At 44.6% G+C, this 18,515-nt stretch overlaps 1 protein-coding gene and 1 pseudogene across 1 annotated transcript; one reads left to right on the top strand and one right to left on the bottom strand.

Annotated features, from left to right (window-relative positions):
• Positions 1 to 952: 952 nt before the first annotated feature.
• On the top strand, positions 953 to 10,830 carry LOC120891560 (solute carrier family 23 member 2-like). Its single transcript, XM_078027881.1, has 4 exons — positions 953 to 1,068; positions 5,907 to 6,050; positions 9,907 to 10,064; positions 10,806 to 10,830. Exons 1-4 carry the CDS (start codon positions 1,027 to 1,029, stop codon positions 10,828 to 10,830), a joined length of 369 nt encoding a protein of 122 aa, XP_077884007.1. The 5' UTR covers positions 953 to 1,026.
• A 3,041-nt stretch (positions 10,831 to 13,871) lies between these two features.
• On the bottom strand, positions 13,872 to 14,167 carry LOC101960985 (mitochondrial import inner membrane translocase subunit Tim10 pseudogene; annotated as a pseudogene).
• Between the last annotated feature and the right edge of the window lie 4,348 nt (positions 14,168 to 18,515).

Below are 18,515 nucleotides of genomic sequence, written 5' to 3'. Positions count from 1 at the left end.
GTGTACCTGGAAGGGGCTAGAATTCTCTTAAAAAAATGAATGCCCTTTAAGTCTTACAGCATTCCTGTATCTGTCTATTGATGGATCTATTTATTTATTTTAGTACCAGGGATTGAACCCTGGAGTACTTATCCACTGAGTCACCTCCCCAGCCTTTTTTATTTTTTATTTGGATATAGGGTCTCACTAAGTTGCTGAGGATGGCTTTCAACTTGCCATCCACTTTCTTCAGCCTCCAGAGCCGCTGGGATTACAAGTGGGTACCACCAGGCCCGGCTAGCATTCCTTCTCTTAAAGGCACCTAAGGAGAAGTTGCTAAGCTCCTTTTGATTACTTCCTGGTATTTCAGTTTTCTTGCAGGGGTGCAGGCAGGATTACTGTTTCTCTCCTGCAGATGGAGAGCAATGCCTTTGAGGAACAGAAACTGTTTTATGACATGCTGGGGCATGTTGAAGTAACCCTTCTCCTGCTTGCCCTCTTGCGGACCTTCACTGTCCCTTCACTCTCCTGGACACCTGTCCTTTCCTTTCAGAGAGACCCTTGCCTGGGTAGCTGCTGCTCTGACAAGAGATAATCGCCTTTCCTTCATTAATCATTGTGATGATTTCCATTCTAGCTCAAAAAATTTTTCAGTTTAGAAAACTTCTCAACCTCCCTGTTCTCCTCCCACGCCTGTTCCCCCTTTCCTCCTGAAGCCTGGTTTCCTGCGAGTTCTCTCCTGCCACGCCCTGGCCAGAATGTGCTCTGATTTATGTCCTTGGTGCCATGGGGATCATTAACTTCTCTGTTGCACTTATCAATTACGAAAGCTTTGCCACTGTTGGATGCACCTGGGTTCCCTGAGGGAGGAGGCTGGAGGGGATGTCTGTGACAGATCTGCATGCCCCTCCCTCCTGGAGCCCCGCCCTCTGCCCTGAGTCAGGCTTTGGGAAGTTAATCCCTCTGTCTGGCAGCTGTGTCCCCTCTTGGTAAGTGTTCTCTGTCCTGCTTCCCCAGGGGAAGCCAGAGGAGAAGACCTACCTTGCCATGGACTCTGGGGTCAGCAACTGTGGGCACGATGGCAGCTTGGTGAGTGCTGGTGGAGATGGGGGGGGAGGGGAGCAGGAAGGAGGCTGGGGAGTCCCAGGGGGGTCCTGCTGCTCAGGTTCATTTTATCAGTTGGGATGGTAGCTCCCTCCCTGCTTCCAAGCTCAGCTCCCTCAGGGCCTGTCACCTCAGGTGACCATCACAGCAGACAGACTTTCCTGAGCACTCCTCTGTGTGTGGCAGGAAGCAGTGGGAAGAGGAGGAAGGCTGGATTTCCCGACTGTGCTCAGTCTATGCTAAAGGCTTTCCCTTTGCCTCCAGGAGGCCTCTGTTGAAACTGAATGTTTTTCTGGGTGCTCAGCCTTGGACTTTCTCTTTTGAGAAGGTTTTTCGGATTCCAAGGCTTGGGAAGGAGTGAGGACAGAATCAGAGGGAAGAACTTCCACTAGAGGGCGATGCTTTGGAGGCACTGTCTGAATGAGCTTCCTCCTTGCAGGCACTCTGGTCCTGTTGGAAGGGTGAGGGACTGTAGCTCTTCACTGTCCAGCATCCTCAGGCTTCTCCAGCCAGTCCTAGAGCCCCAGCCCCAGCACCCTTTCCAACCTGTGGTGGCCACTTGAAATAACAGGGCGGCCTGAGAGGAAACTCTGTGTTCTTGTTACCACCCACTGCAGGGCCTTAAGAGCCTCTTCCTGGAGGCCAGGGCTGTGGCCCCAACCAGGAACAGGCAAGGGATCTGGGGACACTGGCCATGGGGAACCTGGGGAACCTGGGCTATGCTCACAAAGTGTTCCCTGGAGCCCAGTTGCCAGGCCCTGCCCATGGCTGGTCAGTGTTCTGTAAATGGTGCTCAGTACTCGCTTCTGAGAAAGCTGAGGGGTACTGAGATAAAAGCTCCGCAGATGGCCTCACCACAGGATTCCTTCTGCCATTTTTCTCAGAGAAAAAAATTCAGGGGGCTAAGTTGGAGACTCCATTCCTCCATTTTCTGAAGGCTGTGTTGTTTCCTAGAGTTTGGGTTTCCATGAGGAACCCGGAGAGCAGTGGTTCTGGGCAACTGTGCATCTCCTTTTCAGTGGGTTTGGAGCAGGGCACCAGGTAAGGAAGGACCCTGAGGCGGGATGCTGAGGCCACAGTGGGAGAAACCTGGACAATTCATCTGAGCGTAGGTGAACGGCAGTGTTAGGTGGGGTCTGGACCCTGGGAGGAATGGATGGCTATGTCAGGTACACATGGTGTCAGAGAGGCAAGGGGCCAACCTCACTTGGGGGATTGTTGCTGCTCCCACTGTAGCAGGGCCTCCTCTTGCTTGTTCTTCTACTCCTGGGAGGCTAAAGACCACTCAGTACCCCGAGGGCCACAGCCTTGGGCAACTGCCCTCCATACCTGCGGATGTGGTGGATTACTATGCAGACACCTTGTGACTTCATTGATCCTGTCTCCTCTTCTGTCAATGGAGACAATGAGATGGTTGTGAGATTCAGAGGAGAGGATGCACTGGAAGATCTTTGTAACTTGTAACGTGCTATAAAACACCAAGGCTCAGTAGATGTCTCTTTGTATCAAATCCTCCAGTGAAATTACAGTTCACATATGGAATACAGAGATGTACTGTCAACGTGAAGAGGTTGTGGTGCCCATCCTTTAGTACCTTGGCTCGTTGTTGGAGTGTTCTTCATGAAGAATCCATTCTTCCTCCAGGAAGGGGCTCACTGGTTTTCTTCTGCTGCTATGTGGGTCACATGCACAAATGCCCTCAGAAGAGGCCTCTTTCTCCCCCACTGGAGAATTCCTGCTTCTGTGGATGTCTAAGATGCTCAGGGTTCATTCCTGACACTCAGACTCCAAGTCTACTGTGTCCCACTGTGTCCCTGCTGGTTTTGTTTCTATGGCAGACATCTTTCTATGGGTGACTTAAGGACGTTTACAACAAAAGATGTATTTATAAACAGGTGAGAAAACAGGCACTAAGTGCCACAAAAGGAGAGGGAGACCATTGTGTTTGGAGACAGGCACGTATCATTGAGTTCAAGGTGTCATTCTGGGGCTCCGTGCTTTCCCCTAACACTATCTGATGGCTTCATGGCAGTGACATATGATTTTCCCAAGGTAGAACCAGGTGTCCTCATGGAAGACAAGCTTTTCCCAGCTGTAAGTTTTAAACTTAAAACTCAAGTAGGGTTTCATGGAGAATCAATTTCCCAAACAGTTGTTTTAAAGCCAGTGCAGATGTGATTTCCATAAGTGACAGGTGGCCTGTATTGACATAAAGACAGAACTTGGGAATTCAGACTGGTGACAGTCTTTGATGTTGGTCTCCACTCTTCCATTTCTGTTAAAAAAAAAAAGGACAGGTTACAACCAGTTTTCCCAGTCAAGGTTCTTTCTTCCTTTTGCCCTTCCCCTTCCTGGGAATTTTGTGAGGTCATGGGAGAAGATGAAGTGAACTCGCTGGGAGGACAGACAGCTGTAGGGGCCACAGCTCATTCCTTCGTGGGCTCACAGGACGTGGTGTCAGCACGCAGCACAAAGCTCACACTCTGATACCTTTATGACTATCCCAGATTCTAGATGGTGGGACTGAGGCTGGGAGAGGTGAAGTCATGTGTCGAGGGTCATTGAGCTGGGAGGTGACAGAATCACATCTGTCCAACTTCTTTTGTATTCTGCCTGCACCTCTCTGAGTCACTTTTCTAGAATCAGTTAATCAATCAATAAATTATCAGTCAATCAGCCTGTGTCACACATCTTTTCTCTCCTTCTCCTCCTTCTCTTACCTGTCTGTTTTTCTCTGCTGCCCCTTACAGATTCCTGCATACCCCTTATGAGAAGTTCCCAGAAGTTCACCACTTCCTGTAGTCCATTCCTCTCTATATTTAGCCCAATGTCAACCTCAATTGGAAAACAGATTTTTTTTCATGGCAACCCAGGTACCAAGCATCATCCATATAGCCTTCCAAGACAATTACTAAATACTTAAGTAGAGGGTAGCATATAATGCGTGGATATGCTGGACAAAGGGATGATTCACTTCCCAGTAGGATGGAGCTGGAGAGTGTGAGATTTCATCACACTATTTGGACAGCATGCAATTTAAAACTTACAAACATTTTGTTTATTTCTGGAGTTTTTCCATTTAATATTTTCGCTTGAGTAACTGACGTTTTACCTTGAGTAACTGAAGGGTTGGAGATGGAGTCCCTGGTAAGGAGGGGGGCTCTGTAAAATGTTCCTTAGGGTCAGTTCTGACCTCAAGAATGTGGGACAAACACCCTGGTTTTGATCTCGCAGTTTTCTGGATTTCTACCTCATCTAAACAAGTGGTGAACTCACTGTATCTACTGCCACTTCTGCAGAGCAGAATCACAGATCCACTGGGTGGGGTAGGCACCTTTCCCAAGGCCTTAGGACTTTTGGAGGCCCATGACAAAATTTTCATTTCTTTTAAAATTAGTTGAAGTGAATACACTTAAGATCACAGAAAATATTTTGTTATGTTAATATATTCCTCTTTATACCTGTGTAGTCCCCAATTATAATTTCAATATTCTTTTAAGTAGGAAGGAGCTCATAGAGTCAAGGTGCCCAGCACCAGCCTATCAGTGTCACAATGTGGCCCTACTCCAGAAATGTTCTTGGAGGCTGGACATGGAGGTGGGCAATGGAGTGGATGACTTCAACATTCTTTCCAGAAATGTCTCCATGAGATACCTGTAAGAGTGCAGACCCTGCCCCCCGTGGTCTGGCCAGGGACCAGGGTCCCCCTGTGGACACTTCACATAGAATGGCCGATCTTCAGGCTAGTGGCCTTGACACTTCTGGCCACACCAGAGGCAATGCTTTCATATTCCTACAACCCATGGTCAGATGCTCAGCTGTGGGCCTCAGCCCCTATTCAAAGCCCTTCCATTTAAGGAGGTTAATAAATACCATAGCTAATATTATTGAGTAGTTTCACTGTGCCTGGCCTGGATTATGTGGTTCTTCCTGCAATATGATTTTCTAGCCAGGTGAGGTGGCACATGCCTATAATCCCAGCCACTGGGGATTTTGGGGCAAAAGGATGGCAAGTTCAAAGTCTTGTTTCAAAATAAAAATTAAAAATGTCTGGGGATGGAGTTCAGTGGTAGAGTTCCCTTGGGTTCAATCCCCAGTACTGGAAAATTAAATTAACTTTCTCAACCATCTGTGAGGGAGGAGTTAATTATTTTATAGAGATAAAATAACTGAGACTTGAAAATCTTACTAGTTTGGCCAAGGTTAGTAAGCTCTACAGTCAAGGAGTAGGAGAGAGGGTCTACAATTCAGAGTTAATGTTGGTTAAAACAGGGGGAGTCCAAGTTGGCTGTTGACACTAGATCCTTCTGTGTGAACTGCACTCCTTTACCTTGGCATGTCACATTCAGTGAGCCTGTCTACACTGAGCACAGGAACTGCACGAGAGACTGGGGTTGCAAAGGCAAGGAAGGCAATTTCAGTAAGTTCTTCCTGATATTCACAACCAGGAAAGAACAAGGATGGAAACCATCCATTATGATAAATACCCTTGGAACAGGGCTTTGGCAATGGAAGCACATGCAAAGTACCATGAGGGAACCTACCATCTTCTAACCTGGAGGTTACCACCTTCTCCCCCACAGAGCTGCCTCCTGTCTGCTCTCCCCTTGCATGGCTCCAGACTTGACACAGAAGCTGGGATGCACGTGCACAATATAGGAAATCTCAGGGTGTGGAGTCTGATCTTATATCACCTGCCGACTACCATTATCCCTGCCCCACTGCCTCTGGCCCTGGGACGGCTGTCCTACCATCCAATGAGAGTCAGAAAATGTTCTTGTTTCTTCTTGAAATGCTCACATGTGTCCTTCTCTTGTTCCTAGCAGACAGATGATGGAGTGCTCAGTTTTCACACTGACGGCCAAGTCACAAGAAAGGATGGACAGTCTAAGAGTCCCAGTAGCCACCTGGCCTATGGCATTTTGGACATCCCACCATGGTATCTCTGCATCTTCTTGGGGATCCAGGTAATGCCACTCTGCAATCACTAGGTCCCAAGAGGCTCTGCCTCCCAAGTTACCAGGTCACACAACCAGGTCAAACTGGTCAACACCACCGACTTCAGCTAGCATCATGTCTTCCATATGGTTGACCTTCAGGGGAACTCAATCCCCTTTAGTCTCCCTCCCTCTGGGCATTTGGGGGATGGAAATGTATTATCAGAAAAGGATTCTTCCTCATGCTGAGCTGACTGGTCACATCAATGACACAGGCTATTCCATTGTTCTCTGGAGTGGGTCAATGGCTTGGTTAAGTCTACATCATGTAGATGAAGTCAGAGAAGGGCTAAGCTCAACAGCTTCCTGGTGCCACCCTGCCTAGTGGCACAGCAACTGCCTAGAATATAGGTAGGTGATGAGTTCAGTTATCAGCCCTGAAAAGGGAGAAAAAGAGATTTGTTTGCTAACAAGAGGGAGTTATCCCTGATAATTGTGGACATCCCTTGTTGTTGGGCATGATATGAGGTAGGAAATGAAACACTGTGCCGCAGTCTTGGCTGGGCACAAGATTACGAGCCACCACATACCTTGTAGATTCATACAGCAATTCTTTATTCCCGAACACACACGGGTCTCTACACAAACACGTTCTGGGGAAATCCCAGTTCTGCTCGCACAATTCACTTCCCAAAATACTTTCTCAATTCCAACTCAATGGGAACTCAGGCAGAACTCAGGCAGCAGGAACACCCTATTCCCAGCAGGAATAACCTTCAACCTGGAACTTCCCTAAAACCCAGATTGTCTTAAACCGGGAACGCCTTAAACCCAAATTATCTTAAAACAGGATACTTCCTAAAACCTGCAGGATACACCTTAAACCTGGATCCACCCTGATCCTTGAGCAGGGTCACCTTTCTCAAAGACACATTCAATGTCACAGTGGAATTTCTAAGGCAAATCCATTTAACATGGGGTACGCTGGCAAGGAAATTTCGATGCGTCATTCCTACTTGGCAATGGCCCTCAGCAACACTGGTCGATGTTTGGACATTTTTGTGTATTGTATTGACCTGAATGGTGGAAGGTCAAGAACATTGATAAGAGGCCATGAAGGATGAGACATCTCATGTCATGTATCCCAAAGGGACTTGGGAGTGATGGCAAGGATTGTCGAAGGGCACCTACATATATATCGACATTTCTTCTCAGGAGCCCCCACTCCTCTTCCTTAAGGGGCAGTTCACCCCTCACTGATTATGGTTTGTTGAAGTTTTCAGGTTAATCAAGGAAAGAAGAGTAGGCGACTTTTCTTTTAGTGGGAGTTCAAAGTCTGCTCTACTTCCAACACATATCTCATCCCACCTTCTTCTGCTAAAGACCAGTGCTCTTCATACTGGTTGGATTATTCCAGAACATTCAATGAAGGGATTAACCTCACTACATAATCCTCTGGTCCTTTTGAGACATTGCTTAGCATGGTGACAGGAGCTGGAACTGTCCCCTTAAAGAAAACCTGGCCTTGGATTTCACTTCCATTTTCCTTCCATTGCTATTTCTACTCATATGGCTGGAGAGATGTGGGGGTCCCTGTCCCTAGGTGCTGTGGCCCAGTGTTCTTCCTGGCACCCAGGCCTGTCCCATCTTAGGCAGTGGACACCTACCTCCTATCCTTCTCAGAGGGCCAATCCCATGTCCTGCTGGAGTAGTACACATTCTGAGACTCCATTTTCCCTGAGGGTACATGGGGTGTGGAAAAATAGGCGCACACAGTGTATAGATGATTTCAGTTTTTTCTTAATATTCTTAAAATAACCTAATTTTTATCTGATCTAATTTAGCTCACATTGAGATTTCGGATCAAACCTCAACAAAATAAGAACAGAAGAATGTGCCTTATTTTGCCTCCTTTTTGTGTAGGTCTGGCTGTTTTGTGGACAGGAGGAGTGCTAGGGACAGGCAGGGTCAGGTGTTCTGGGCCTTTTGTCTTCATTCCACCTAAGGACACCTTGAGGGAACACTTCAAGGCACTGCCCCTCACAGTGAGCTTTTAATTTCCCTCCTTTCTTCCTCCACTCATTCCTTGTTTATTCCTTGACTGGCCCAGCAGCTAACTTTTGTAACCAAAGCAAACCAAGCCTGCCTACCCTTCCTTCACCTAGACCCTATTCTTATAGGATGGGGTAGACCCCACTCTACTGGGTGAACCTGCAATGGTACATTTGCTGCAAATCAGGGGGATCCTATCAGCACCCACAACATGCTGAGGTTCTGGTCCATTATTTGCTCCGCTACCTTGTCATGGGGGATAGGGACGCGGAATCAACACACAGACTCCAGGAGCTGGTGAGAGAACTGGCTGGAGACACACCTCAGGTCATCGTCCAGTAGCTCAGTTTATTTTTGGAATGCATACAATTGTTATAGGGTCTGAGTGGGGCGTGCTCATCAATCATACATGAGCAAGATAGTATCCATAAGCCAATCATCTTTGCCTAATGTAACCACACTATGAGGATGCTCTAAATATTGCTATCATCAGGAAGGGTCTTTGTCCCTAGGGAGGGGGTTTCTAAGTTAGAAGTTCCATGTGGAAGCTCCTGGCTATCAGTCTCCTGGCCTGGCAGCTTGGCAATGCTAACATAAGTGCTAAGGATGTGGTTTCACTAACGACTCCCTAGAGCAGAGCATCCCATCCTGCAGGCCTTCCTATCAGACCTGAACGAGTGCAGATTCCTCAAGCACTCCGAGCTGCTCATAGCTGCTAGCTGCCAGCTGGAAACTGAAAGTTATTCCAACAACAACAGGAGGCCCTGTGACTATGCCAGCAGAGGCATGGCCTAGCTCAGCAGAGCATCAGGAGGACCCGAGCAAAGGAAAGAAACAGGTGGCTTCATGCATCTTTGTTCTCAGAACATTTGGCTCAGTGGTCAGATTTTTTGGTGGACACTGGGGATTGAACCAGAGCTCACTCTCCCACTGAGGTACATCCCCATTCCTTTTTACATTTTATTTTTGTTTTGAGACAGGGTCTCTCTAAGTTTCTGAGGGTATCCTTGAACTTGTGATCCTCCTACCTCAGCCTCTCTAGTAGCTGGGATTAAAGGCATGTGCCAGAACACTTGGCTTCATGGTCAGCTCTGTGTGGGGATTGAAGCCACACACTGGACACTTGGTATGGCTCAGAACAGAAATGACCACAGCCCATGAAAACCCCTTAAGACCTGTTCATTGTTTCTGCTCTGGAGTTAGAGTGTGTGAGACAGTGGCCCATTCATACACTGTATTGGTTGCTTGGCCCCCTACACCTTCCTCCTCTCCTTCTAGCTAGGTGTCTATGTATATACTCTGTCTCTAACTGTCTTCTATTTATCTCCTGTCTGCTACTTATCTACCTGTAATTTACCCTCTGCATAACTGAGGCCGTCAGCTATGAGCTCTGTCCTGTCCTGAACTCTGGGTCTAACTCTGTCCTTTCAGAAGACCTCAAACAGCCGTGGGCCAGTGGCTCCAAGTGAATGCTCAGGCCTTCCTTGTCAATGGCTCTCACTGTTGCGTCATGGAGTGAGGAGCCCCTTGCTATGTTCTTATTCTTAGGCCCTCATTTGGTTCTGTTATGTCCTCCTGTGCTTGTGTTTCTGCCTCAGTTTCTTTCCTAGGATACCACTTCCTGGTTCCTGAGCCCTGCTCTCACAGCCCAGTTCCTCTGGTGGGGTCACTGTTTCCCATGCCTAGTTTGGATGTTTGCTCCTCACTCATGGCTGGACCCCTGCAAAGCTCTTGAGACTGGACCTGGGAAGGGCATCCTTGTTAAGGGTAGGGTTGCACTCTTACTAGGTATAGTCACAGAATTCACACACTCATGTCCTGTCTCTGTCCACAGCACTTCCTCACAGCCCTGGGAGGAATGGTAGCAGTGCCACTCATCCTGGCCAAGGATCTGTGTTTGCAGCATGACCCCCTGACTCAGAGCTACCTGATCAGCACCATCTTCTTTGTCTCTGGCATCTGCACTCTCCTGCAAGTGCTTTTTGGGGTCAGGTAAGTAAAACTACTCCCCCTGGATTTTGATTTACCAGCCAACTATCAGCAAGGTCTGCATGGCCCGCAGCTGGGGAGATGGGTAGGAAGCCGCAGTGGTGTAATAGAGGGGTGCTCCACCAATTTACCTCTTTCCCTCTCTCCATTTATCTCCAACTCAAGACTGATGAACTGTATTAGTCAGGATCTTGATGGACAGTTACACAAATCCAGATTGGCTTAGAGGAAAATGGTTTTTTTTAGATGTTAATGGATCTTTATTTTATACATTTATTTATATGTGGTACTGAGAATTGAATCTAGCGCCTCACACATGCTAAGCAAGTGTTCTAAAACCGAGCCATAGCCACAGCCACAGTCCCGAAAATGTGTTCTTTATGAACTTAAAAGAACAAACTGAGAAAAAGGCAGGGTTACATCCATGTCTCCAGAACAAGAAGAACCCAGGACTCAAATGCCATTGAGCTCTCTGCTATCTCCCTCTGTCTCTGTTTCTCCCTGTATCTGCTCAGGCCTTGTTTGTATCAATGGAGATTCAAAGATTCCATGTATGAAGGTAAGAAACTCAGAACCCAAGCTGACAAGCTCTGAAATACAGCATGTCCCTGTCTTCCCACCTGGAAGGCCAGGTTTGGATTTTTATTTCTCTGGCTCCTTAGAGTTCTCCTTTGGAGTCTGGCAGTACAGGGACACCAGCCTCCAGCCTGTTCCCCACCCACCCCACTTCATGTTTTTCTCCAGATCACAAATGGTCTCACGGGCATGAGCGAGGACACCCCAACCCGCTCATCCAAGCTTCCCACAACAGACTCCCCAAACAGCTGGCCCTTTGCCAACCTTCAGGCCTGGGGGTGCACCGTTCCTTCACTGTCTGCTCTAGCACATCAGGACTGGAAAGGGGCCCAAGTGGGCACAGGGCCACTCAAGCAGAGAAGCTGAGAGACTCATGGGGAGGGGGCCTCTCCCCTTGATCCTTTCTCCCTGAAGGAGCCATGCTCCATACTCCAGAGCTTAGAGCTAAGTGTAGGCTGCATACCTGTACTGGTGGGGAGGGCAGGACTCTGACAGCATCTGAGATTTTTCTCTCAGGTTCTTTCTTTTTCTTATGGTACATTATAGTTGTACATATTGATGGGATTTTTAAATTACATACTCCTATGTGCTCATAATAAAGCAATTTAATTTGGTCAATGTCACCCCCAGCACTTCCACCTTCCCTCCTTTTTGGTCCTTTTCCTCTACTGGTCTCCCTTTGACTTTCACGAGATCCCCACCACCACCACCTTTCTTTTCCTTTTTCCTCTCTAGCTTCTGTATGAGTGAAAACATATAACCCTTGACCTTTTGAGTTTGACTTATGTCACTTAACATAATGGTCTCTAGGTCTGTCCATTTTCCTGCAAATGACACAATTTCATATCTTTCTTTAGGTCTGAATATATATATATCACTTTCTTTATCCATTCATTCATTGGTGGACATCTAGGTTGTTTCCATAGTTTGGCTGTTGTGAATTGTGCTGCTATAACATGGGTATATATGTACCCTGTTTAGTAAGTTGACTTTATTTCTTGAGAGTAAATACTGAGAAGTGGTGTAGCTGCATCATATGGTGGTTCCATGCCTAGTCTTTTGAGGAAACTTCATGCTGATTTACATAATGGATGTACTCATTTACAACCTCATCAATAGTGTAAAGTGCTCCTTTATCTCCACATCCTCTTTAGCATTTATTATTATTTGCATTCTTGATGATTACCATTCTAACTGAAGTGAGATGAAATCTCAGTGTAGCCTTAATTTGCATTTCCCTACTTGATAATACATTTTTTTCATGTATTTGTTGGCCATTTGTATTTTTTTCTTTTGAGAACTGTCTAATTCATTTCCCTATTTATTAACTGGATTATTTGATTTTTGGTGTAAAGTTTCTTGAGTTCTTTATATATCTGTATATTAATTCTCTTAGATGAGTAGCCAGCAAAGATTTTCTCCCATTCTGTAGATTTTCTCTTCACATTCCTAATTGTTTCCTTTGCTGTGCAGAAATTAATTTGAAATCATTCCATTTATTAATTCTTGGCATTATTCTTGAAATTTAGTGGTCCTACTGAGAAAGTCATTGCCTGTGCCTTATGGTGGAGTATTGACTCTGTGTTTTCTTTTAGGATTTGTAAATTTTTTGATTTCTAGGTCTTTGATCGATTTTGAGTTGATTTTTATGCAGCATAAGAAATAAGGGTCTAGTTTCATTATTCTACATATGAATAACCAGTTTTCCAAGCACCATTTTTTTTAAATAGCTGTCCTTTCTCCAATGTATGTTTTTTGCACCCTTGTCAAAAATCAGATGACTAGAGATGTGAGGATTTGTCTCTGTGTCTTCTATTCTGTACCATTAGTCTATGTCTGTTTGTAAGCCAGTACCATGCAGTTTTTGTTAGTATAGCTCTGCAGTATAATTTGAAGTCAGATATTCTGTTGCCTCCAGCATTGCTTTTTTGGTTTAAAACTGCTTTGGCTATTCTGGGTTTTCTATTCTTCCAAATGAATTTAGGACTGTTTCTTCTAATTGTGTGAAGACTGTTATTGGTATTTTGTTGGGGATTTTATGCAATCTATATATTGCTTTTTGGTAGTATGGCCATTTCCACAAAATTAATACTACCTATCCATGAATATGGAAGGTCTTTCCATATTCTAATGTCTTCTTCAATTCTTTCTTCAATGATTGATAGGTTTCATTGTAGAGGTCTTTTACCTCCTTACTTAGATTTATTCCTAGGCATTTCATTTTATTTTTTTGAAGCTATTGTGAATGTAACTATTTACCTGATTTCTTTTTCAGCTGATTCATTGTATATAGAAAAGCTATTGATTTTTGTATGCTGATTTTGTGTCATGCTATTTGTCAAATTTGCATATTGGCTCTAGCAGTCTTTTGGTGGATTTTTTTGATCTTCTAGGTATAGGATCATATCATCTGTAAACAGTGATAATTTGACTTCTTTTTTCCCTATTTTACTCCTTTTATTTCCTTCTCTTCCTTAACTGCTCTAGCTAGAGTACTATATTAAACAGAGTGGTCAAAGTGGATGTCCTTATCTTGTCCCAGCTTTTGAAGGAAATGCTTTCAGTTTTTTCCATTTACTCTGAGGTTGGCTTTGGGATTTTTACATATAGCTTTTATGATGTTGAGGTAGGTTGTTTCTATGCCTAGTTTCTTCTGTGTTTTTAATCATGAATGGGTGCTGAATTTTGTTGAAGACCTATTGAAATGACTAATTGATTTTTTTCTTAATTCTTTTTATATGAGGAATTACATTTACCGATTTGCTTATATAAAACCATCCTATTGCTGGAATGAAACCAACTTGGTGTGGTGTGCAATCTTCTTAATATGTTCTTGAACATAATTTATTAATATTTTATTAAATATTTTTGCATCTAAGTTTATCAGGGGTATTGGTCTGTAGTTTTCTAGTGTAGTTTTCTACATTAGATGTGTCGTTTTCTGATTTTGTTGTGTGTGTAATCCTGGATTAATAGAATGAATTTGGAAGTGTTTCATCCCTTTCTTTTTTTTTTTTAGGTGTCAACAAATGTGCTTTAAAACACACACACAAACACACACACACACACACACACAAACACACACAAACACAAACACATACACACAGTCACATACCAGTGTGACAAATATCCCTTCTATAAGATAGCTCTACCACAGTCAGGCCTCCTGGAGAGGCTCCAGAGAAAGCCTAGGCCTGGAAGTCTTCACATGACACCCAATAGGGGGCATTTTTATTAAATAAGTGGGAAGAAGCAAGGTGCAACCCAGGTATATGCTATCTGAGGGCCTCTTGCAGGACCAGAGCTCTGCTGCACACTGTTCATCACCTCTTCATTCTGCATAGACAACTCTGTAGACTTTTTGCCCATCCATTCATGAATGTCCAAATCATGCCCTTGGACAGTTCTGCTTCCTTATAGTGGAGAGACACACACTTCTGGTGGCAGGCACTGGTCATTCTGTTGTGCATGTCCACCATCATCTCCACTTCTAGCTCTGTTGCCAGCTGTTGGGCCCTGAGCAGATCCATCTCAGCCTAGCACCGTGCAAAGAACCTCCTCCTGGTGTGCACAGCCCGGTGCAAGACACAGTTCCTACCATGTCTCTAATTTTAACAAATATTAGAACCTCCCCTGGTGCCCAAGTAGATCATGGTGGAAGCATGTGGACCACTTCCAGGAGAGCCCATCTCTTTCTATTTCATGGGATAATTTGAGGAGTTTGGGCATTAGTTGTTTTTTTAAAGGTTTCATAGAAACCTGCTGAGAATCCATCTGGTCTTGGGCTTTTCTTCATTGAAAGGCTTTTTATTACTGATTCTATCTCATTACAAGTTATTAGTATGTTTGTTTTTTAATGTTCTTTTGATTCATTTTTGCCAAATATATTTGTCTAGAAATATATCCATTTCTTCTAGGTTTTCCAATTTATTGGAATCTAAGTTGTCAAAATAGTCCCTAATGATCTATTAGATTTCTGAAATGTATCTGGTTATTTTTTAATTTTCATCTCCAAATTTATTAATTTGGGTTTTCTCTCTTTTTCTTTTGGTTAGTTTGGCTAAGGGATTTTCAATCTTATTTATCTTTTCAAAGGAGCCAGGCTCCATCCTCCAAAGCTCAGGTCTAAGTATAGGCTGCTCTCCTCCTGGTTTGAGGACAGGACTCTGACAGTGTCTGACCTTCATTTTCTCAGAGAGGTTCTTGCTGTGTTTATTAGGCATGGTTCTCCAGAGAAGCAGAAAGAATCGGATGTGTATGGCCATTTAGAAGATGAGATTTGTTACAGAAATTGGCTCCTGTAGAACTGGAGTCCAAGAAGTCCCATGATCTGCCATCTGCATGCCGGAGAGTCGGGAACTATGGTGGTGTGACTTGGACTGAGTGCAAAGGCCATCTATGGGGTGTGGGGTGGAGGGTGGGAAGCCAATGCTGTAAGTCCTTGATGGAGTCTGAAATCTGGGGAACTAGGAGCAGCAAGGTCTGAGGGCATAAGAAGGGGGGTGACCCACCCAAGAAGAGAGAGATTTCATGTTTCCTTTATCCTTTTTGTTCTATTTGAATCCTCAACAGATAGGCTGATGGCTGCCCACAATGGGGAGGAAGATCTTTACTTACTACTGATTGAAATGCCAGTCTTGTCTGGAAACACTCCAGACACACCTGTAATGTCTTACCAGCTATCTGGGCATCCCTTAATCCAGGCAAGTTGATGCATAAAATTAACAGCAGATTTTGACAGGGCTGCTGGACATCCAAACACTTACTACACAAGAGTGAGTGAGCACTACTCTGACTAGTTGCTCATGTTAAAATTCCAGGGAATAGTTCTGATTGGCCTAGTTGAGGCCCAGCCCTGGACCTGCCAGGGCAATTAATATGGCAACTGGTACTGAGAAAGGGCTACCAATGTATAGAGAAGAGGAATTCTGTTCTCAGCTCCCAACAGCAAACATTCACTGATCCAAACACATGACTCGGAATCTGTTCACTAAAGTCGTGAAGGTACCTTCCCTGCTCCTTTGTAGCATCACTGAAGTGAACAGTTGCTAAAACCAGCAGAATCACTTTTTTCCAACCATCAAGTCCTTTTTGTGCTTATGTGGACTGTTAAAATATGCCTGGGTAAAATGGAGTCCTTAGACCATGGAGATGACCTGGGAAAAATTGGGAAGCCTGGAAAATGTGTCCTTGTCTCCAAGGACATGCCTCCCCTCATTTCTCACATCTCATCTTCCACACTCTCTACCACCACTCCCTGCCCTGCTCGGATTCTCCAGAAGCTTAGAAACGGTTTCTTTGGGTTACCACCTTCTCAGGAAATTGCTCTGGGTGGGTCCTATGGACAGTTCCTAGTCAGCTGTGTCACCCAGGCTAGTCCAGGGCCTCCTTCCTTTACATTAATTTAGCATGTAATTCAAGGATGGATCCAGGTTTGCTTAGCCTGAAGCTGATAAAGGTTTTGTTGTCTTCTATGACTAAGAGTAGAACATTATGAATAAAAAAATCACAACAAAGAAGAGTATTTATTTAGGTAGGAAAAAGAACTCACAAGAAATTACAAAATTTTAAAGGGAGGTAAAAATCACAAGTGCTACAGAAATAATAGCAGCACACTTTTATTAATTTTCTCTTTTATCATGACCTATAATACTGTACTTCTTTATATTTTATGATCTCATATTTATGTCTCAAGTGACATAGATATGTCGTAGACATTCTAATAAAATGCATTGTGACTCAACTTCCCTTTAGCCAAATCCTAGAAATGCTCTTGGCCTTTTAAATGCCACCTGGGGCAATGTGTAGGGAAAGAGAAGTGGTAATGAAGAGACATAGCTCATCCAGTTGTGGTTGAAATGTTTTGCTTACAGATTTTCCAAAGGCTGATCAGTAGAAACACACCACCAGGCCCTTCTGCACCCTTTAGAATGAGTCCTGCAAGCGGGGGCTGTTCACTAAAAATTCCTTTCTGACCTAATCTGCACCAGTCTGCAAAGGAGAATGGAAAATATTCCCTCCAATGTGCTTCTGCCTGAGCTGTCTTAGGAGAACATGGCTTGGCAGGAAGTTCATGTCTAATTCCTCTTCATCATAGGACCAAGGCTCTGCAGGTGTAGGTGGTAGGAGGCTGGGTGATGGTTTCCAGGGTAGATGGAAAAGAGAATCCAGAGGAGAATACTCACTCCTATTGTGGTCTTTATGGTCTGTAACCCAAAGCACTTCTCATAGCACTTCCTTTTGGGTCATTTCCAGGAGACAGAACAATCCTGGAGTTCTGCCAGTTCCCTGGAGAGGAGAGGCTACTCTTGCTAACATTTTTGGCAGGCATTTCTCTTCTCTTTCTTTTTCATTGTACTTCTCTAAGAAGTACAATGTTTACTCTGTCTCTCAGGCTCCCATATTTGCTCCAATATTTACTTTCTCTCAGGCTCCCATAATTTCCGGAATGGCCCTGGTTGTGAGGCCCTGGAGCAGCCTCTGGGCCTGGAATCTCCCTGCTAGAATCTCCCTGGATCTCACCTGCTAGAAGTAGGAGCTCCCTGCCCTGGCCCCATGCAGAGTCACAAACACAGAGCTCTGTGAATGGGAGTGGCCACTCCCCCAGATCAGAGATGGAGCTAATTTTATTTATGGAAAAGCTTTCAGCTTGAAAGCCGGAGGGCTGAATTCTAGCCCTGGCTCTGTGCTGAGGGACATGGATCAGTCCTTTACCTTCTCTAGGCTCAATTTTCTCACCTGAAAAACAAACAGGTGGGGGAAAGTCCCAAATTAGGATATTGACAGAGTAAATGAGGAAGTATCTTTGCAGCAGGACAATGGGGACAGAAAGGGCCTGTTGAAAGTTCTTTGAGAAGCCCAAATAAGGAGTTAGGTTCAAGGCATTTTCACCCAAGGTAAACAGAGAGAAATAAAATTAGGGAATAAAATCATGCCAGTATCATTAGACTAAAGTGGCGGTAAAAATTATCTTGTGTTTGGTCCCTCCCAGGGAAGTGGGCTTACCTGAGTTCCTAATGAATAATTTCCTGAGAAGCTGTAGGTTGTAAAGTCTAGCTCAGGAATCAAAGACCATGTCCATCTGGGCGCAGTGGTGCATACCTGTAATCTCAGCAACTCGGGAGACTGAGGCTGGTGAATCACAAGTTTGAGGTCAGCTTCAACAACTTAGCAAGACCCTGTCTCAAAATAAAAAGAATTGGAGATGGAACTTAGTGGTAAAGCGCTTCTAGGTTAATTCTGCAATATCCAAAATATAAAAGAGTAAATTTAAAAATGCCATGTACACTTGCTTAACTGCTAGCCAGTATTCAATGATGCGCTTTTTAAAATGAGAAGTAAATATGCTAATTTTGCAATAAGACTTCAGAAAACCTTATCAATTAAAATCATGCTAAAATTTACAAGGTCAAAAACTGATGCTTTTTGTGGAAGAGCTGATGAGTGCCTTGCTCAGGGCAGGGCTGGTAGCTTTAGCCCTGGCAGCATAGAGGTCTTCCTGCCTTATGTGAGGTTGGGTTCTCAAAGCATCCACTAATGGTCTCCCACACTTGGTGCTTACTTCAAGTTCATGTAGGGAGATATATCACCATTTACTTCAAAATAAGACACTAAGTTTAAAAGGTAATCCCGAGAGGAAGTAAAATATTGACCAAATGTATTTCCAAGTTTTCACTCCTCTGGGATTGCTCATGGTTTCTGCCTGGTCCTTTCTTCTTCTGGAGTGATCAAGGTACTGTGTCTCCCTTCCATTATTTCTGGACTCTCTGCAGAGTAGAGCAAATACTTCTGCCCTGCTTTAGTCTGACCTGCCCTGGTTCTGCACAACATGCCTGTTACCACGGGTCTGAAGTCACTTTGCCCTGGCTCTGATAACTG

The sequence above is a fragment of the Ictidomys tridecemlineatus genome, chromosome 2 (assembly GCF_052094955.1).
Source record: "Ictidomys tridecemlineatus isolate mIctTri1 chromosome 2, mIctTri1.hap1, whole genome shotgun sequence".
NCBI classification, from domain to species: domain Eukaryota; kingdom Metazoa; phylum Chordata; class Mammalia; order Rodentia; family Sciuridae; genus Ictidomys; species Ictidomys tridecemlineatus.
The sequence above is the reverse complement of the archived record's forward strand: the minus strand, read 5'-3'. Positions and strand labels throughout refer to the sequence as shown.

What these genes read in the sequence shown, in the direction of transcription:
- LOC120891560 (XM_078027881.1), top strand. Translation starts at nt 1,027, where the DNA reads ATGGACTCTGGGGTCAGCAACTGTGGGCACGATGGCAGCTTG. An exon ending in GCATCTTCTTGGGGATCCAG is followed by an intron (nt 6,051 to 9,906) that starts GTAATGCCACTC and finishes CTCTGTCCACAG; the next exon opens with CACTTCCTCACAGCCCTGGG. An exon ending in CAAGTGCTTTTTGGGGTCAG is followed by an intron (nt 10,065 to 10,805) that starts GTAAGTAAAACT and finishes GTTTTTCTCCAG; the next exon opens with ATCACAAATGGTCTCACGGG.